This window comes from Elaeis guineensis, chromosome 7 (assembly GCF_000442705.2).
Source record: "Elaeis guineensis isolate ETL-2024a chromosome 7, EG11, whole genome shotgun sequence".
Taxonomy (NCBI): domain Eukaryota; kingdom Viridiplantae; phylum Streptophyta; class Magnoliopsida; order Arecales; family Arecaceae; genus Elaeis; species Elaeis guineensis.
In genome coordinates, this window is record NC_025999.2 from 9927102 (window position 1) to 9949232 (window position 22131).

Here is a 22131-nt window from a genome sequence, read left to right on the forward strand (position 1 = left end):
GATGCCGGTCTGGAGTGATCTGCAAAACAAGTCTCCAAACTGAAGGTTGTGGTTTCAGTGAGGATCCTCCAATGCTTGAGTCAGAAAAATAGAGAACAAAGAAGCAGCAACGGATTCTCTAAGAGAAGTTCGATTGAACTTAGCTGAGTCCTCAGGACTCTGATTATTTATATAGAAGGATGTTGGATAGCTGGATTGTTAGCTATGAGATTGCATGATCCCGAGATTACTAGATTGTTGGTCATGCCAAATTGGACAGGATAATTCAGCCTTCGATTACTCTCGTGAAGTGAGAAGATCGTTGTTGGTAGCATACTAAGTGAGAGATTTGAATACCCCTTTTGAATAACCTCATAGACCATGCCTGATCTTTTGGCCTTGTTGAATGAGTGGTGTTATCTCATGGCAGATGATGGTCCCACTTATTAATTGCATAGGTTGTCAATCATGAGAGATTTTAGCCTTCATATGCTCTTCACGTGGGGACATTTATTGCTTTTGGCTTCAGTTCATATCAACATAGATGCTTAGGATACCTTATATCAGGATCAGCTCAGCTTATATCAGGATCAGCTCAGCTCATATGAAGGTAGCTCTTCACAGCATAGTCATAACTCATAGAACTGTAAATCCGATACATCCATGATACCACCGTAACAATAAATATAAAAAATATTTTAATATAATAATTAAAAATAATATATATTATTTATTTGTTCATATTTTAAGCTAAATAGAGTCAATCATAAGTGAGCTAAGCTTGACTGTACTCAGCTCAGACGGGCCAAATTTCGAGCCAAATTGCAAGTAACTTCCCAGTTTTTTTTGGCAGAAGTAACTCCCTAGTTTGTCAGCCCTGGTCACACCTGCAGGATTCAAGTCTTGATCGTATCATTCCTCAGGATTTCAACCACCTAGAAGTGTCCAAGTAAAAAAACCTGGGTTCGCGAGTAGAAGCCTTCCCTCCCCAGTCTCCTTCGAACCATGAGTAACTCATAGCCCTCTTGTTTCGATGCAGGCTAGTATGACAAAGTTGGTTGTTTGAGGCATTCCTGCATGGAGAACAAGTTTGCCTGCTTAATTTTTTGCGAAAAGATCAGAAATTGTTGCAATTCCAAAGTTTACTAGCTTGAACGTTGCGCAACGACAAGCTAATTTTGGCTCAGTTCTTTTCCTCAGAAAAGAAAGTCCAGCCAATTTGCACATTTGGAACGAAGCTTCACGTTTCCAGGAAAGGAAATTAAAACACAAAGTTTGACTTTTTGCAGCACCCCTTGCTATTCCTTGACTTTTCCTCAGCTAGCCAATACCGCAGCTGTAGAGGTTTTTTTCTTTTTTTTTGTTTTTCTTGATCCCAAAAGAATTATAAAAAAAAAAAAGACTGGCGCAACAAAAAAAAAAAAAAAAAAAGACTCATGGCTGAACTGAAAATTTTTGTAACTTCTTTCCATCGATTACACCATAACTCATCTAATCCAGTGATTCTTTTTAATTCTAATTTATTTCATTTTTATAAGAGACATCACAGCCAATCATTATCAGATTTTGTGAATCAAAAGTACTGTCTAAATTCAGCAATCAAGGCAGCTGTTTTTCTATTACAACTTATCAAAAGACAAAATCTTCATGAAGCTCTTGCAGCTGAAAAACCAATGCACAGGCCCACTCTTGTGCAAATTTTCAGCAGCTCGACCACCGAAACCATGTGCCTTCCTTTCATTGGTTATTGAAAGAAGAAAAAAGGAAAACAGAAGGGACGAGAGACGATGCACTTGCTTATGAATTTACAAGGCAGGATATTGCCAGCTGCCTAATGTGAATTTACATTCCTCATGCTCAAACCCACTCTATTTTTCCATACAATAAGGGGGAAAAAATCATGTAGAATACCAACCACATCTTATATCAGGGCCCTCCAATCTTTCATAGGGCAAAATAAAATATACCCACATTTACAACCATTCAATCAGTGAGAGCTTCCTCATTTCTGCAGCTTGGCTCCAATTTAGGGAACCAATACTTGCAAGTCAATTTCAATGAGATCCTTCATCATTCCCAACACTCGAGGCAGACCTGTCAACCATGCGCACGTTGTACTGCTCATATACCCTTGCCCGGTTCTCGGCCCACCATTGTTCAGCTTGTTTCTCACTGAACCGCTTCCGACTGATTCCAAACAAAGAATTAGAGAGTCCTCGTACAGGTGAGAAAATAATGTAAGGAGCAAAATGAGATTTGTTATGATATTACACGTAGAGGCAGCTGCACAAATACTGACAATAGAGTCACAAACCAAACCAATCAGCATGATGATTTGTATTCAAAATCACCACCATATCAGATACAGTATTTCACCAACAGCTAATTTATCATTTGCTTTCAATTACACCATGAACCCCAATTAACTACTGGCTATAAAGTATTTGACCTTCTTCAAACATTGCAAAATGGAAAAAGAAGTATAATTTTAATCATAAGAAGTACTTGATGAGCTGATAATGATATAGCTATTATCTAACATATATCAAAATGGAAAAACATTTTGCATGGAGAATAGACAGCAATTTATACACTTCCCTAGCAGATCTTCTGTCTACTGATGTTGTCATTCCTAACATTGCAAAATGATCCCCACACACATATACATATAATTCAAATGGCAGTTGTTTGGTGCTTGCAGTTTGATAATGTCTAATAATATATATGAAAAGCTTGAGGCCAGGTTCACACCACCAGCCTTGAAGCCTGCAGCCTTGAAGCTTCAGCGGTTCCCCACCACCACCCCGCCCAAAAAAAAAAAAAAAAAATCTCTTTTCATATTTCCCGGATTTCACCTCCCTCCAAAATCATATATATCAGGGTTCCAAATTTTTTTAAAAAAAAAAAAATTCTTCTTTTCCCCTTTCCTCTATGAACCAAAGGTATTCATCTTTAAAAAACAAAAAAATATAAAAAAATCCCGTTTCCATAGGATAGAGGCATCTCTCACCAAATGAAAAAAAAAAATCTTGCTACAACAAGGCATGGCACCTCTCGCTATATTATTTAAAAAAAAAAAGAAAAAAACTTGCAGATGCATCGTATGTGCTATACTTTAGTCCAATATAATAGCAAGTAACAGTTATGCAAAGAGAAAGCAACGCTCTCAGCAAGTAATCATGTGCAAGATAATTGCTTTGTATACTATTTTGGGATGCAAATCAGAATATTAGTGCTTCAGACATACCTGAACCGGACCCTTTTGAGATCTTTGACACCCCCAGGTAGAGAAGTGAGGGTAATATATACGCCTGGCTCATCTTGCTCAACCCATTCAGACTCTTGATGGGGGTCAGCATTTGTCACCTTGCTTCCATTCCTTACTGCTTCTGAATGACCTACTTTGCTCCGGTTGCTTATGGAACTGGCTCTATTAGAAACCAACAATCCATTTGAACCATTTGACTCTGGTTCATGAGATGAAGTGGAAGGACTACTCATCTGATCAACAGCTGCAGCTGAAATATCACTTGAAGCAGGATTGTTATTGAAGGATGCCAATGAAGGGAGTTTACTGTTTCTGGCTGCTCCAATGGGTAACCTTTCAGCCATATCCTTCAACTGCTCCAAACAAGAAGATACATGAGAAACAAGATGGAACAGTAAGTACATGCTTAAAAAACAGCAATAAGCACACGACCAGAAATTTCCTTCGAAAATTGCATCTATAGTTGGTGATGGTCTTTGCTACTAAAACAAACTCAGAGTAGCAAAAAAACTCATGCACAAAGTGCACTTTGTTTTGCCTCGTAATGTCAAATCCAAAATCTTCCATCAAGAGATAGGGCGCACGAAGTGTCTAAATCATTAGCAAGTAACAGCCACATATCAATTGAAGTACTTTATCAACCACTTATATGATTGCAACTCCCTGTCCATCCCATAGAAAACTGAAAACCAATTTAAGCACTTCTATGATTACAAATCCTTGAATAGAGAAGAAAAGATAATTGGCCATATAATATTGTGATTCATCCTATGAGCTGAGGCCAAAAGATTGAGCTAGTTGATAGTGTAAGCAAATCCCCCTCAAAGCCAAGCTTGCATATGCCCATGTCATCAACTTTCTTAAGTCATGCTTCTGTATCCAGAATATATATTAGAATGATCCAGGCCGTAAACTGAAGTTAATTAACACTGCTCAAATTCATGACTAGTTAATTCATTGAAGAGATTAAACTGAAGTTTGACATATCCTACTCTTTAACTCTCCCATCAAACCAAGAGTTGAGATTATTGTCTTCCATGGGTAATGACAGTTGTCAAAAGTATCAAAATACATATTACCATGAGCTGAAACTAAAGATTTAAAAAGCCATTTTCTGCCCGAGATGACCAAGCACCAGGAACCTGCCTTCACAAATTTTCTTGAACTGACCAGTGTGCATCTAGGAGTTTTCACTATTCTTGCTCCAACACAAAAACTTATGTTAGCACAAAAGGACACCAAACAATAAGTTCTAGGAGGCTATGAATATATTTTATATAGAATTAGGGTTTTGTGTCGGTGCAGGGAAAAAGAATCCCAAGTTATCTTGGACACAACTCTAGGTTTTTTGAAAAGTAATTATGATTAAAAGAACCCATACCATAAATTTATGCAGGAACTTTTTACTCAACATCCTAGCCCTCCATGTAGCAGTAAAGGCCTACACAGGATCCGTATAAAGATGCCCAACTTATTTGCTAGCTTCCCCAAATTTAGACTTGGTCATGATCTCACAAACCTTTGTTAATATCTCAAACACAATCATACTCCCTGTCAACGGCAGAAAAAGGCAAAATTTTCTATGCCAATTTCTTGGAGTGAATTGTTAAAAAAAAAGGTTGACATCCTTTGTGGTTCATGATTAGCTAAAAGTTTTGGATGCCACTGGCTGAGTTCATACTTCTGCATCCTAGCTATTAACTTAATTTATACATTTTAGTTAGTGATACAGATACTTCATACAAGCATAGAAAATAAACTCATCTCACTGATATAGTTGCATTTTCACATTCTTTCTTTTGTATTGTCTTATCATTCTCCATCTCTTAATGAACATCATCAAGAATGGTTCAATGCTCAGCATGAGGTCCATGTCAATACTTTAAATTTGAGGGGATCTACAAGATGCAATCCAGATAAGACTAAGATGCATTCCACCATCTGCTATGATTTCCAGGAGTGGCTTAGGTGCAAACTTTAATTTTTTAGGTCCCAACGGACCTATTGGAAATAAGATAATTATATGCAACCAAAAGATCATTTTTTCCTTCCAAAAGGCAATATGCAGGATATGTGCATTTTGTATTTTGGACATCTTAGTTTTATGATTTGATTTTTTTCTACATCCTTTTATGTTGTTTTCATGGGAATGAATGGTATAATTCATGCCTGTAACCTTATGCTGTTGATTTGCCATATAACATCTCATAGCTGCACTTCTTTTGTGGCATTGTTAGTTAAATGTGACACCATAACAGTACCTATTCGCATTTTAACGAGAATGGCATTCTGGTTCCTGTGGCTGAATATTATAGTGCCTTTCTAAGTAAACAAAAATTAGACACCAGGATCGTATACTTTTTTACCATCGCATGAGAATTAAGTAGAGAAGATTTCACTTTATATAACTGAATGCTCTCTTTTTTAGTTTAACAAGAATGGCATTCTGGTTCCTGTGGCTGAATAGTATAGTGCCTTTCTAAGTAAACGAAAATTAGACACCAGGATCGTATACTTTCTTACCATCGCATGAGAATAAATAGAGAAGATAGTACTTTATATAACTGAATGCTCTTTTTTTTGGTGGGCATATAATCAAATCTTCTGTTAACACAAACCCTCCTTACTTTGATATGTCTATGGTTTTCTTCTTTCAACTTGAAATCGAACAACAAATGACCAGCCTTCCCCCTTGGCAAGACTAAATGCTTAAAGCTATGATGCTTGGCTACTGATGCAACTGCAATAAAGGAAAGTGATGATAGAATTCAGCATTTTCTAAGTTCTTCATGATTGATGTAAGTTTAATTCACTTGAGTTGAAATTGGTAATGTTATAGTGGAAAGTTGATTCATGCTCGAACTGCACTAAACCACTTTAACCTACCCCAAGTCAAGCAGTAAGGGGTGGATCAAGGTCTATTGCTCCCAAACTTGATTTGTCCCAGAATAAGCTCAAACCAGCTCGAATTGTAGGGCTGGATGGCTCAAACAAACTCTTTTGCAATCATCCTCCCCCAAGTGAAGGTGGAAACAAGGTGGAGGGGAAGCCAAAATTGCCTAGGGTAAGCAGTTTATAGGATCAAAGCTTGATTTTTAATTTTTGAGGCTAGAAAATCATCCTAGCTAGGTAAATCTTCTCCCTTCTCTTTCTTATTTCTTAAAAAATTCAAGTGGAATTTCATCTTTGATGGAAAACAAAAAAATATGAGGGGATACTGTGAAGTCAAATGCTGTTTGATCATTAGATGCATGCATTAGAGCATGAATTAACACATGAGTCCAGGATAACAATTAAATATTCTTCAGGTTTGGTTGGAACCTAAAACCTACAACCAAAATTTGCATAAATCTGAAAAAGGCCAGATCAAGGGCATAGCAGCCATATCTATCCATATCCATCAATACACTTTGTCGGCAAAATCCTTGATCATAGCATGTCTTGCACCCAATCTCAATCAGATCATCCCCGTACTTTGATATTTTGAACATTGGTTTGTATTTGTTTTAAAGTAGAGTATGCAACAACAGTTTCAAGACCTGCAGAAATAACTATAAACTAGCTATAATCTACAACTACAATTTGGTATAACCTATAAATAACTTTGCCCAAAACACAGCTCCAACAAATTCAAAAGTAACAAAGTAGTTCAAATCATGTTATTGACACCATAAAAAACAATATCAGCAAATTAGATATATAATAAATCATAACTGCAATCATATAATGGTTCGAAATGATGATCCTTACTTGGGAAGTAAGTGACTTTATAACTTCTTTTGCTGCCTTGCACTTTGCAGTTTCTTCCCCCGCAATTCCAATAGCCTCCTTCAACTGTTTGGTTGTTCTTTCCAACTCAACTTCTTGAAGCTGGGCCTTGCGTGTAAGATTCTCTACCTACAAAACATGCTTCATCAAAAATCATCTATAAGCAATTCAACACACACCAATTTTCCTACAAAAATTAGTGATCTCCACTTGCTTTGCAGGAACTACAAATAGCTGACCACTGAAAGACGTGACATGGATCCACATATAACATAAACAAGGTGTAAATTATATACACCATGCTCATACTGTTCAGCCATCCATTTATGATGGAAACCATTGTTCCATATCATGTTAGGTATTGGTATGCATTAAAACAGAAAGATACAAGCTGCTATCCACATATGCTCGGGAGATTTCCTGTTAACTAAACTTTCTACAGAATACAATAATTTGGACAGCTATAGGGCGATGAACTAATTGATTTGATCATTTAAATTGCAGAATTTGTTGTTTCTAAGAAAATCTAACCATATTGAAATATAAAAATAGAAGTGCAAATTCATAAACTTATGGCCATATTGAAATCAATTAGTTCAAATAACCATATTGAAATATAAAAATAGAAGTGCAAATTCATCAATTAGTAATCGAGCTACATGTATGTGATGGGAGAAGTTGTTTTGCACATAAACTATAAAATAAATCCATCAAGTTTAAACTGATGATTCTTCCTTGGGTTATCCATACCCAACAAATACTTTCAACAGAGTTTAAAACCATAGATATCATCACTAAAGGCACTCTCAGCTCTAAGATGCATAATAGATGATGAAGTTCAACCATTAGAATTAGGCTCTGCTCAGTATGATATGTATTCATATCAATATATAATGGTAGTTGTCTACTTTGTCCATTGTAGCACATATCATCTCTAAAGCCTCCATCAAGATCCAGTCAACTTTAAATACCCAATTAATGAATGGGCAGATGACTCTTCTCACTAGTACCAATCAAAAGTCTAGGAGCTCCAAAAGAAGCTGCTCTTGATGCACAGCCCAATATTACATATACTAGAAGTAAATATACCAATTCTCCTTTATTATGAATCAATGACATGCAGTGCTTAACAAAATATAATGACAGATCTAGAAAAAAGAACATAAAACTAAAGATATGCATGATGTGTCAGGTAAAGCACATACCTGAGCTCTTAACCTAAGAACTTCTTGGCTTAGGCTATCATTTGTCCTTTTTGCGTCATCAACAGTGACTTTTGGAGATGTAAGCCCTCCCAGAGTTGGTGTTGGTGTTGTAGAACGAGGGGGGCTGGGCCTTCTTGATATTGGTGAAGTTGCACGAGAAACAATTCTTGATCCAGGAACTGAAGCAGAAAAGAACTTCCTTGATGTTCCGAATACTGGATTCAGTGATTTTGAGATGTTAAGGGCACTCCAATGTGAACTTCCATTTGGGATGGGAGATACACGATTGCTATTGAATTCAAATTTCTTGTTTCTCTTGGAAGATCTGCTTTCTGTTTCCATTGAAGATAGTCTAGAGATTTGTATGTGTGATCTAGGATCCAACTTATCCTCCTTCTCAATCATTTCACTGAACCCCTGAATTACACTACCCTTTTTAGTTGCTGCAGAATGAGATGATGAATCAGCTTCCAAAGACTTGCTTAACTTGTTAAAGCAGCTGTCACAGACACGATATGGTTTGTTCGGATTTGGTGCCATAGAAGCCCTAAGAGACTTTTTACTGCTGCAGGAATGACAAAAGACAAGTGCACAGTTGTAGCAATTATGGCGTTTTCTCTTGAAATTAAATGGCAGGCGGCAGCCTGAGCACATAGAGTGTTCAACACCAGACACCCACTTATGAATACAGATTGCTGCAGTAAAGTTGGTGCCACAAACAACACTTCGGACTTGTTTATCTTTTAAAGCTTCAACCAGTGTTGGGGTATTCCTATCATCAGTATCGCCATGACCTAATCGGCCATTTGCACCTTTACCCCAAGTGTACACTTCAGTTCTTGAAGTTAGGACAGCAACATGATATGCCCCACATGATATCTCCTCCACGAAGTTCTTTAGTAGCTTACCTTCAACCCGGACAGGGAGCTTTCCATCTGCCTGAGGACTCCCAAGTTGACCATAAACAGTACTACCCATTGTATAGACATGGCCTGAGGTCGAAAGTGCTACAGTTAGGCTGTGCCCGCAGGCAACTTGACAAAAGTTTGGTTCAACCAAGGCAGCCACACAAGTAGGCACAAGTCTTGGTTCTTTGTCACCATGTCCTAGGCGGCCTTTATCTCCATCCCCCCATGTAAACAGCTTCCCTGAAGAACAGTTACTAGAACTAGAATTTCCAGCCATAACTTCAACAACTGCAGCAGTATGCCAAACACCACAAGCTGCTCGCACTGTGCGTAGTCCTTTGAGGGATTCTACTTCCCTAGGCACTGAGACACTTTTGCGATCTCCATGACCTAGAACGCCAAAAGTCCCATCTCCGAAAGTAAATAATTGTCCAGCAGAGGTTACAACAGCTGTATGCCAAGGTCCACAAGAAATTGATGAAACATGTATGCCCTCTAAAGGCCCATGAACCCTTTTTGGGACCCAATGACTCACTTCATTTCCATGCCCAAGAAGCCCAAAATTAAAAGTACCATCACCCCATGTGTAGAGGTCTCCAGAGAGTGTAACAGCACATGTATGATACTCCCCACATGCTACAAGTTCAATATTCATATTGACGAGAGCATCAACGAGTTTTGGTTGTGCCACATCAGAATCTACTCCATGTCCAAGCCTGCCCCCCGATTCCTCTCCCCAAGTGTAGATCTCTCCTTGTTTAGTGACAAGTGCAGCATGTCTGCCACCACAAGATATGTTTTGAACATCAAGTATTACAGCAGATTCTAAGGCTTTTGGAACAAGCGAATCTATTTTAATGCCTGAACAGCTTCCAACCCTAGGACCACCACCACCTAGAATTCCATCCCCGGTTCCATCACCCCATATGAAAACATCACCTAAAGCATCACCATCATCATGACCAGAGCCTTGACTTGATGAGCTAACAGCACTTGACAGGCTTACCCTAAAAGTGTCCATCATAATGCCCCTTGTATGCCCGTTTGCATTATCTGAGCATCCTGATGACAAAGAGTGCACCGATGCACTAGCAGAATCTGAAGGAAAGAAAACCTTAGGAGGCACAGCATATAACAGACCATCAGAAAATGCCTTGTCCAAGCCATTCTTCGGTGGACTTTCATATGGACTTCGAAGTCGAAGGGTTTCACTGCCATCCTGAATTAAATAAAAACCAAGGACTTCCTGTTTTAAAGAATATAATAGTGAACATCAAAGATAAAGAAATTAAGATGAACATGGAGCACCTTCTGCATGCTATCACTGCTACCAAAAGGAGAGCTCAAAGGTGAACTTCTACGGGTGTACGTTCTTGGACTATTAGTACCAGAAGACACTCCATCACTTCTAGATTCGGTTCTCCATTTCCGGTGATGGCTTCGTGATATCAGTGTTTTAAGACCAGCAAACCACACTTCAGCTTCATCCTTATCCTTGCAGATCTGGTATAGATTAGAGAGAGATGACAGAACAACCATTCAGCCTTCAAAATTGTGAAAGCTATTAAATGAAAACAGAAAAATAATCAAGACAGACAGGATAAGAGCACCCAAGATTCAATAAAAACAATAACCACCATAGAAAATGCTCAAGATGCAACAACACTCACGAGATCCAATGATCTATCATTATAGATAAGAGAAAATGACTGGCACTCCTTCTCAGGCCGTGGGTACCTCTGAAATATTGCCTGAAAAATAGAAATGTTTTTCTAATCAATATTTAATATATTTGAAGAAGTAAAGTGCTAACATATAAATCTTCCAAGTTGCAAGGAACCGCACACATAAGTTTCAAGGACCAAAACAGTTACATAAAATATTGATAACCCTACAAAATATCCTCCAATTGTCATTAAACATCATTGTCGCTAATCTTTTTATGCCACAGGTAGGGAAGAGATGTCTGGAAATAATCCTACTATGCATATTGGCCTGAAACCTAATCCAAATGGGTTTTTTTATTTTTATAACAATTCTTGACTAGCTCAATTTTGGTGAGCTTTGGATCAAAGACATCAATCCAATCCAATTACAGCACTGCTCTTTGTCCCCACTGCAAAGGTCCAAGTACCCCATATCAAATGAAATTTAGCAGAAGTTGAAGTTGCATAAGTATCAGAGACAATGTACAACTCAAAATCCATCATGAGGTGGTTCAGGAGCAGCATTAGGTGTCCTGGTGTCCCTCCAGATGTCTATGAGAATGTTTTGGAGGTGGTCAACAAAGACAATCTCCCTGCATTTAGTGTAACGATTGCCTAAAGAATCATTGTTCGCACTATTATTTCTCCACTGAACTCCTTGAGAAACTGCACAAGGAAAAGATGAAAGAAGAAAACACATAAACTCATTCAACATGGAGAATCCAAGAAAAGATGTAAGGGCAAAAATCAGGCAACCCAGCCATGTGTATGTAGCAAGTTACCTACATTAGGAGAGGTAATGAAGCAATCATTCTCTAACACAAGTGTCCTACTTTGGAAAGTTTCTGTGAAAGTTGGTAGCATAGCTTTGCTGATACACTTTAGAAATTAATGAACTACACAGAATATCCCCTAAAAGAGAGAGGGCCTAAGCACGATCGTAAGGTTGTCAACTCTCACCAAGGTGTCATGGATTTGAAATATGGAAACAACCTCTTCACACATGGGGATAAGATTGCTTACATCTAATCCTCTCTAGACCCCATAGTAGCCGGAGCCTTGTGCACTGGGTTGCCCATTATAGGGAATATTCCTTCATAGATTTTCTTCTCTCTAAGATACTATAATTCCAAATTTATATAAAATTATATTAACGACTTCCTGAATAAAACATACAACTTGCAAGCATCACGAAATTTAATTACTTATACATTCCTATACATTCCCCAGGAAGAAATGTATTCACATCTCACGACATCTTCTTGAATCTGCCTAATGTGACTAACTAGTTTTTCTCTGCCCAAATAACTTGCTTAAATGAATAGGGAAACATGTTCATAAAAATTGTCACAGCTTTTGTTTCCTTAGAACTGTTAGGTCATATGCATGTTTTTTTTTTTTTTTTCAGTGGTGGGGTTGGAGTTGGGGGGGGGGGGGGGTGATCGGATGCATTCTTCTGAAAACTTAAAATTCTGAAATACTAAAACTCACAGTGCGTTGTCCAGGCATGATTCTGGAGACATGGCTTAATTTGAGGTGTTTCTCCTCTTTGCCCGAGAACCATATTAATACCGATTCATCCTGGAAATGCACAATATGGTCAGAGCCATGTTGAGAAAAATACATATTATAACATATTAATAAAGAATTTCGATAACAGAAGAAAACAATGCATAGATAGTGACAACCAACAAATTCAGAGTGGTCATGAGAAACGATCACCACATAAATGTGGCACACAAGTGCATATAGTCTACATATCTATTCATGCATGCCTTAACAAATATGTGAGCTGTATGATATGACACACAATCAAATGATAACGATGGCATCATGGCACCATTACAAATAAAGGCATTGATAGATAATAAATTGATTTGTGCTCTAATTCAAGCAGTAAACAGAAAGTTCTCAAGTATATAACCTTCACTGTTCTACTTTAGATATTTAACCATTTAAGGGTTCATGGAACCGTATATTAAGCCTTTTTGTCAATACAAAGAATGTGGTATAAGGTTATTGCTTCTTCAGCCAAAACTAACTTGAAATTGGTTCACGTTCATGACAAGCTAAGCCTATTTTGCTCAATGTTAGACCAGAACAGAGTTTGAAGACTGAGTTCCATTTGGTTTAGCTCAAAGTTCAAATTATTTGAGCTGCAGCCAGGAGTCAATCAAGAATGAAAAGTAGTACCATGCACACCGCGTATGCTCTCATACCAGCACAAGCAGGCGCCCCAACACGGTATAAGTGATACATAACAAGCAGTATGCCCCCACTTCGATCGGTATGTGAATCCACGATCTGAGATTTTTACCATAGCTGGAATTATCCAAATATTTCAGCTGTTAGAATATGATCTAACAGCTGAATATTCTTTAATGATTATCACACATACATATATATTTATCTAAATTATATAATATTCAACACAAGGAAGCAGGGTCAGTCTCAAGCTCCCCCTTTTTCAATTGCAAGCGCATATTCCAGGCTCAAACATTGCCTCACCTGCTAACCAAGGAGCCTTGTCATGTTGAATTTCAAAATTCAGAATGATACTTCTATATTAAGAGACAACAGAAGATAAGATATATTTTAGCCATTATTAATTTGAAAGGCAAAAGAACACAAGGAAACAATAAATGATAATTGAAGGAAGCTCTTGGTAACCGGAAGCCCAACTTAGGCTCCTACAACTTATTGATCTATATATGGAAATTGGTGATGATAGTTACTTCTAAGGACAGGCTTCTTTTTTTTTTTTGCATTAATGCCACTATGCTGGGGTTAGCAAGTGTGTGTTGGGTTAGCAAGCCACTATAGAAACACAATGTTCGAGGTGGCTTTGAAAATATGGTGCTCCCAACCAGATGTAGGATGAATGCATGGACTACTGATGGACTTGATATCTCCCTAAAGTTCATCTAAGCCATGTCGAGGTCAGTTTATCACTCCTGATCTGGTCCTTCAGTGGTGGCTCACAGGATGGTCAAGCAACATCCAAGATGGATTATCAACTTCCCTCTACCACTGGCATTTATCAAAAGGGAGGCAGAAGATAGTGATGACATCCTCCAACATGCTGGTCATTCTATACAATGCTCTATTTATTGTTAGGCTTCTCCTCTTGGGTTTTATTCCCAAAATACAGAAATAATTAGTAGTAATCCAAATGCCTGAACTGAATCAAGCATTGCAAATAATAATACAATTATGCTTAGAAGGGGTGGCAGGCATGCATATCCAACTTACCATACAAACAGGAGAGGAGGCAAACACTTCTATGAAATTATTGGTAGCATAATCAGATCAGCATTGCCCAATTTCTCTCAAAAAGGCTTCTAACATTGATAATATATAATGAGGGTTATGTTCATCAGCTCCGACTCACATAGCCAAGATATACCACAATGTATGCTTCCTTAAAGTGGGATTTTTTTGACTAGTAAACAATTTGTACGTACATGGAAAGGTGACAATCGTATAGAAAGTCATGTTTCTGTCATATCTTTGGTCTTTCATGTCCTTGTGAATCCACTTCTGAAGAGTGCACCAGTTCTTAGAAGACTATTAGCTTTTTTAATAGAGCTTACACAACACTTGTAACCTTAGCTAAAACATTGCCACTAGTTTCAAAGTAGTACTCTTCAGCAATGGCATTCAATGGACACATCTATAATAGTTCTGAAAGTTAATGGAAGACCAAATATTGATAAATTTTCTGCCCAGGGAAAAAGAAGTACAACTAAAAGTCTGGTAAGTGCAGCATATGGATTTTTTTAACCATTCCTTATGAAAATTAAATATCCAAAAATACAATGTCAATAAGCTTACATTAGACAGCCTAAATGGGCAAAATTTAGGCTTTCCTCTGCGTCCATACTTGAGCAAGTATGCTCCTTTCTTAAGAGCGGTGATAGCCTGAAATAGGAAAATGTCCGTTAAAATGTTATCTACTCTCTATCAACAATACATTCATGTGATCTTGAGAAAGAACCACAGAAAAAAAAAAAAAGGTCCAGTAAGATAAGTGACATGTCTGCCTTAGAATAACTCTAAAATCAAATAAATGAAGAATGGTTACAACATATTAGACCCAGATATTACATATTACACATTTGCAAGACTACAGGACACTATGAACCAGAATGCAATATCATAAGTAAGAGAAAAGCATGAGAATCATAAGGAAAGACATCAATAACCAAAGTCAGAGAGCAAGTAAGATCTACAGCAACACGAAAAGTTTAAAAGAGTGTGAAAGAGGGTGCAAGTGACTTCTTATGATGCTGCAGGAAAACAATGCATGACGTAACAACATAATCAGGCCAATGTCTTGATTATTTGGTCGCAAAATATGTCGGTATTGTACAAGTCAACAAGTTCCAATCAGTAAAATATCTTGTGTCCTTTGCAGCATATATTTATGTTTGATATGCAAGCTTGTTTATTTCACACTGTTAACCTTTTGGCGGTCTCAGGTATTAATCATCATTACTTGTGTAAGCAAGGCTCACCATCTCGGTACTAGGCCCCGGACAAGTACCAACTTGTTACTATGTTGGTATAGGGCTGATTTGGCATACTGAGTGTTGGTACGTTCCCTAATCCCTGTACCAGATACCAGTACCCAATCGGCATGGTACGGCAAATCTTGCATGTAAGAGTTCGAACCTGGACTTGATATTAGAAGTTTCATGAATTTCAATGGAGTGAAACACATAAAATGGCACAAGGAATGCTTATGCTGGGTGATTTATTGTATCATAGCAGATCAGATTACAATCTGTCATGTCAACTGTCATTGATCCAAAGGATAGTATTTCAGCAGATTTACAAATGCAATTTAATCAACCGTGGAAACATTAGTTTTGGACCATTGATAGTTGCTTCAGCTACGGATTCAACCTCCTACATGAGAAAATACTAGGGCATCTTGATCAGTTTCTAATGCATCTAAGGTCGAATTTTGCATCAATCCTCCGGGAAAAAAAGTTCATCATCTTTCTCTAAATTTTGCTCTAGAAAGGTTGGTTGCTAGGGACATACTGCTTCATGTTCTTTTCACACTACATCTAGCTTCCTGAATATCAGGATCTTTCCATTCTTTTGTCAGTGCCTACTGTCACAGACCGAGCATTTTATTGGACGCCTGATGTGCATATTCCTCACATGGAAAGGATCCTAAAGAGCTAGAGGCTTATAGGATTCTCTAGAATCTTATGGATGTGGCTATAAGTTAGATGTTTTCTAGAAGGTTTCTAGACTTCTCTTGTATAGAGGTGCAAGAGTTTTGAAGAGTAATCTAGAATGCTCCTAGCCATTAGATTGGTGACATTTATACATAATCCTAACCACTCATTGTACATAGAATTGCCTATAAAGTTAGGTTAGGCCTTACCTGGTCAAACCATCCAAAAGCATATCCAAGTATACCAGCAAAGAACAAACAAAGTACTCCATTCGCTCAAACTCTATTGCATGATCTTCTTCACTTCTTTAGCATTCTAGCTGCTTGTTCTTGCTTGGTAGGCTGACTTAGATGCAATTGTGGGCAAGCAAAGCTACTAAGTGCCGCACAGTTGCTTGAGGAATAGCAAGCCTGTGACACTATGGAACCTTAGTTAGCTCTGCAATGGTGCATGCTAGTAAAAAAATTTACCAGACAAGTTTTGCCAGCAATGTTCCACAAATGCAGCTGTTTCTACTCATTAATGTTCCACAAAGAAACTTCTTTCATTCCTTAGGTTGTTAATGCTATGCCTTGGAAGCTACTTGATTGCATGGATATGTTTGAGATTGGCTAAAAATATCTCATCCCCAACCAGAACTTTTTTGCCACTTGTTATGCTTGTTCCCTAAGTTATAGATAGCCTTGGGTTGCATCTCATTGCAATCCATGATATACCTTTTATAGCTCATAAACCTATGCGAACTTGGCTAAAAATTTTATTTCTCATGGCACTCGTTTTTCGTGCGTCCCAGCAGGGAAGTATCATATATATTCAAGTACTCTAAAAGATTCCTCCCATGTTCTATTTCTTAGTCTTGCTATCCTAAAAAGACTGTTTATAAGATGAAAGCTACAAACAAAATTTTCAATCTTCTTCATCTATGAAGGATCATTATTAATGACAAGGTTCACCATTGTAGTATTGGATCCCGTATTGGTACCATCCTATTACAGCGTCGGTATATGATACAGTATGAGATAACAAGCTTATCGAGTATTGGTACGATATGAGATTGCATACATGTTCGGTACTAGTATAATATGCCTGGTACGGTATGGTAGTAACAGGTATGATAAACCTTAATTAGTGGAAGTTGATTTAGATCATCTCTAGTTGGACACTAGTGATAAAAGAGAGGGAGGTAGGTTAGGCAATCAAATAACATGGATCACCTGCATCTCTCTCAGTTCATCATCTATGGGACTGTCGATTGACTTATGCATGGACCCATTATTGAGTCCATTTTGAAGATTGTACCCGGGGTGAACTTGCGAAGCAGCTGTCTTATGATGTGAGCAGCATTTTTTTCCCATGCAAATTTTGCCTTAGGATATTATAACAAATGGACATCTGTTGTTCCTTTGGAAGGTTGTGCCAAAAACCATAGTTAATGAATGTAGTTGCATGCCTCAACCTTTTTGTACTTGAGCACTTAACAAAGTTCATCAAGCCCGGAATATTGGATTCAAATGTGAAATTACAAGAGAGGATGGAATCTAAAAGAAAAAATAAACTGTAAATCTATTTGTGGAAAGCTTAGCCAGACCAATACACATAATATAAATGTGTATTAGAAAAATATACTGAGACATATAATGTTTGATGTACAAACATTTATGTACATGCCTAAATTTCCAGTATATTATATGAAGGATTCCAGTTTGTGTGAAAATTGAAAGGATTTGAAATTTGAATGTTACAAATCCCTACAGCATTCAAGAATTGTTTAAGAATCACTCAATGGAATATTTCTCAGGATACGTTGCTGAAGTTAACTGTAGATATGGCTGCCACAAGCTGGTGTATCTAGAGTTAGATATGCAATGATTTTCAGAAAAAAGTTACAAACCAAGGCAACAGGAAGCTGTCTCTATGAACCGTATGAGTTTCCAGTATAGCCAAACATTAAGCATTATTGACAACTTCAATGTCCAAACCATCACAAAAAATATTTTATTAATTTATTCTATATAGATGTCAGTATGTCACTTTTATTACCATTTTTATGATAATGGACCATCGTCATTAGCCAGTACTTTGATACATACAATAGGGCTACTCTTGGCTTCTTTACGAATTTCTTTCTTCTTTTAACCGTATGGTATTCATGTGCTTGTTGACTTCATCTGCCTCGCTTATCCCCTATAAAAGGCATGCTCATTTATCTCTTGGTTCTTTTTCTAAACTAGATGCAAGGTAGGAAAACAAACTCCAAAGAGAATCACTTATCTCTCATTCCAAACAAATCACCACTGATCCTACAATCCCCAAGTTAATCATCAAAGGAATAAATTTAGCATCATAAAGAATGACAAGAACCAGAGAAGAGTTGCATGGGAAGTAGGCACCAGCCAGGTCAAAAGACATCACCAAATTCATAATAAATAGGAATTGGGAAACAACAGTGTACATATCTGGGAAAAGAAATGAATGATAGTCGTGCAAATGTAGAGTTCTAGGGGATTCAGACGTAGGAATCAAATAAAATTAATTTTTCTGAAAAAAATCCTTTCAGAATAATTAGTGTGCAATGGAAAGACGACCACAAATAACAAGATGTTAATAGAACTTTAGAAGGAAGTTCCCTAGTTATTCTCGGCAGCTGAAATCAGCGACCAAACTCACTCCAGTGAGTCTCATAACCATCATCATATATCAGTCCAAATTTGCTATATAAGATTTTGCCCAGTAAGGCAGTAACCCCCATTTCAGAAAAAAAGACCAAAAAGCTTGCACTGAGACACTAGTTGGAGCACTTACTCTACTTTATAAAGTCTAATGCAAATACCACCAATCCAAATGCTAGCAAAATGATATTTTTACAAACTATAAAAACTCAATAAAACCAACATAAGCTACTCTTCTCATCTTTGATTCGTCCCCCAGTACTACAACGACTCAAAATTCAACCATATAAACCAAAAAAAAAAAAAAAAGGACCTGCTTTCAAGAACTAAAAGGAAAAAAATCAATTAATTCCTCAGAAAAAAAAGCCATTACCTGCTCGATATCCCTCTCGACAGGGCCCGTCCTGCCATGATCCACCGCCGCGGCCGCCGCCATCCCTTCCACCACGAATCAATCTTTAGCACCTCCTCCTCCGCTCCACCCCGACCGAATCGAACCCCGCACCCATTCTCTCCAAGCAGAGACCTTTCATTCACCCATCCGATCCAAATCCACCAAAAAGCGAGTCAAACTCACAGACTGCTCTCAATGCCTCCAGGATCCACCAAACTTGGTCTCGATTCCTCTTCTCCGGCTACAGATTCAGTCCACAACCTCTCCAAAATCACCGTCCTCCCTTTCTCGGAGCGCTGCTCGGATCCAAATGCCGCGAGCTCCGAGTTCCAAGTGTGCAGGGAAATCGAGGAGGGGAAAAAGGCGAGAGATCAGTCGCCGAGCCGAGGAAGAGAATAGAGAGGGCTAGAGAGAGCGTGAGATGAGGAAAAGAGCACTCTTCTCTCTCCTCTCTCTTCTCTTAGCTTTTATTGTTTTAAAAAAAAATCGATCTTATTCTTACCATCTTTTATTTAGTTATTTATTTATTTAGTTATCTATTTTGTTTACTGAGTACTACCAGCATTACTGGCAGTGGATCCCAAAGAAGGGAGAAGTGGGAGTAAAATGGAAAGCTCGAAGGACGTATGGAGATACAAATGCCATTGGCTTTGCCGCTTATTTACGTCCCTGCCCCTTAGTTTTACTCGCCTCGCAAGACCCACGCGGAGTTGAGTCGGCGCCGATCTGGTCCTCCGCCAGCTCATGCTTACGGAGTCATGGTACGTGGATGCTGGGCCGGGAGTTTAAGAAATTATTGGTTGGACCTGGCCCAGAGTGGACCATATAATTTGGTACTTAGGATTAGATAAATGGGACTAAATATATGATAACACATGTTGTTAAGAAGGAGAAAGATATTACATGCATGATAAGATGTATGTTAAGAAAAAAAAAAAAAAGAAGAAAAAAGATTAAATAATCTGTGGTCTATTATGGATTAGATCCAATCAATAATTGATGCCAGAGTTGTGCGGACTGAGGAGGGTATTATGAGTCTAGTCAATAAGTCACTGTTCACCCCTCACCGCCCCTAGTGGGATCATAATAACAACATTCCTCTTTGGTTTTTGATACTGGGATCAGTTAATTATTTCTAGATTTCAAAATATTATTCATGATTTCTTATGTGACTGGGTATCTCTCCAAAATATTTTTGATACATGAATGCATCGAGAGCTATGGAAATAGTATTGTAGAGCCCTCTGAAGATGAGAAATTACTCTTGTGTCTTTTGGTTTTGTTGTAGATAAGAAACTTTGAACTCAACTGGTTGGGTAACTCTCCTCCGATCTCTATCATGAGGTATTATCCGCTCTAAATGCTGTTTCGCATATATTTTTTCGTACAGTTTTATCTTTTAAAAGATGTCTCACATCGATAGGGAGGTTTCAGACCATATAAGGTAAAATTGCTTTTGACTTACAATCGATGTGAGACTAAATCTTTACAACAGGTTTCTTAAATAGAGTTGATAAAAAAAATTAGAAAAATATAAAGTTTTGTGAGTCCAAAATGAAGTCACAATCTCCGAGGGTAGATAAGTAAATATCATATACTAGTAGGTGATGAATTATTAGTATGTCAAATGTAAGACCTTATGAAGTTTCTATGAGTTGATACTGCAGGGTCCAATTTCACGTCAACTAATTAAAAAATGAGAGGCAAGGTCTATATCCACTATCTTTCTCTCCCACTCTCAAAGGGTTGGAGGGAAAATCTCGTGACAATTTAAAAACTCATAATTAATTTAAATTTTTTTTATAAATTATAAATTAGTGACGCTATTTATTGTTATTGATGGTATTATTTTGCTATTCTCTATCTTTTTATCTCTCCTATATTTCATTTTGACATAGATATAACTTTAATTATGTCCTTCGAATATATTAAATTGTCTGAATTCCATATTATAATCTTGATGAGTTTCTTCATGTATTTTCTAGAATTCTGAATGTCCAACTCTATATGAATTGCTCCTGAACACTGAACTTGTAACTATTGTAAGTACGACATTGCCATCAATGGACAATGCAAGATAAAGATGGCAGCCTTGCTTTTTTGAAGTAGATGTGAAAGCCAAATTCAAATGGAAGCCAATATTTTGCTCTCTAATTAAGGAGAGAGAGGAGGAGTGCTTGGTTTGTTAGGAATTGTAATAGTCCATTAGCCTCCTTTCAGGGCAAAATTCTCCTTCTGGTTGACTCCATGGGATGAGAAATGTTTAACTGCGATGGTAGATCGGCTAAAGAGAGCAGGTGGCTTACTTTCCAAAGGCCAAAAGTTGGTTCCTTCATGTGGAGATGGCTTAGTGGATGGCCCTATCAATTAGCCTACCGCAATCACATCACCGCTCCCAAGGAAAAGGAAGTGGGAGGCCATTGAAACACTCAGCTCCTCCACGTCCCATCCAGGGTCCCCCATGCTTAGGTGAAGGACTTATTACACCCATAAGTTCCCTTTTGAGACTAGGCTTTCTAGAGACAGGCCAGGGCAAGTGAATTGGTAGTGGTGTTTGGTGTGGAACCTTTTTGGTTTGTAGGTCTCTTCGTTGCCATGTGATCCATCCCTCATGCCACTCTTCTTCGATTGACCCTCTATTCCACTCGGTGAACGGCATGGTTTGAATCTTGTTGCAAATTTTCGTACCCAACTCAATTGCTTGCCATCCACACATTAGTAAGCAAATTAAATATAAGTGAATAGACAAGACATCAAATGAAAGTACACTTCATTATCTATATATATGCTCTGCTCGACCGCTTACCATTAATCGATGCTTGGTCAATGGTAGATGATCGAAATAGACTCCTTAGTATTCGAGAAATCCAAATTCTCCTAGAAGGTGGCATCATGTTTCTCGAAAGGGATTCTTTAGTTTCTTCCTACTATTGCGGAGACATATCTACTTAATTGTATAGGCCGACGTTTTGATATATTAGAAATAATAAAATTTTGGAGATATCTTGTTTTCGTTTATAAATTTATCGGGCCTTCCTTCTT

General features: G+C 37.8%; 1 protein-coding gene across 2 annotated transcripts; it reads right to left on the minus strand.

Moving 5' to 3' along the window:
- Positions 1-1482: 1482 nt before the first annotated feature.
- Positions 1483-19552, minus strand: LOC105049105 (PH, RCC1 and FYVE domains-containing protein 1). 2 transcript variants are annotated; one of them, XM_010928664.3, is made up of 9 exons: positions 19069-19549; positions 14669-14755; positions 12326-12415; positions 10799-10879; positions 10437-10631; positions 8221-10347; positions 6998-7144; positions 3227-3600; positions 1483-2166 (listed from the first exon to the last, which is right to left on the minus strand). In XM_010928664.3, the coding sequence occupies exons 1-9, from the start codon at positions 19129-19131 to the stop codon at positions 2034-2036; spliced, it is 3297 nt and encodes a 1098-aa protein (XP_010926966.1). In that variant the 5' UTR covers positions 19132-19549; the 3' UTR covers positions 1483-2033. The 2 variants fall into 2 exon arrangements, with proteins under 2 accessions (XP_010926966.1, XP_073116763.1); XM_073260662.1 differs by lacking the exons at positions 1483-2166; positions 3227-3600 and having other exon boundaries at positions 7012-7156; positions 19069-19552.
- Between the last annotated feature and the right edge of the window lie 2579 nt (positions 19553-22131).

Coding starts and splice junctions, on each gene's coding strand:
- LOC105049105 (XM_010928664.3), bottom strand. CDS start 19,131: ATGGCGGCGGCCGCGGCGGTGGATCATGGCAGGACGGGCCCTGTCGAG. Junction 10,632..10,798: donor ATGATAGATCATTGGATCTC/GTGAGTGTTGTT, acceptor AATCTATACCAG/ATCTGCAAGGATAAGGATGA. Junction 2,167..3,226: donor CTCAAAAGGGTCCGGTTCAG/GTATGTCTGAAG, acceptor GTTTGGAATCAG/TCGGAAGCGGTTCAGTGAGA.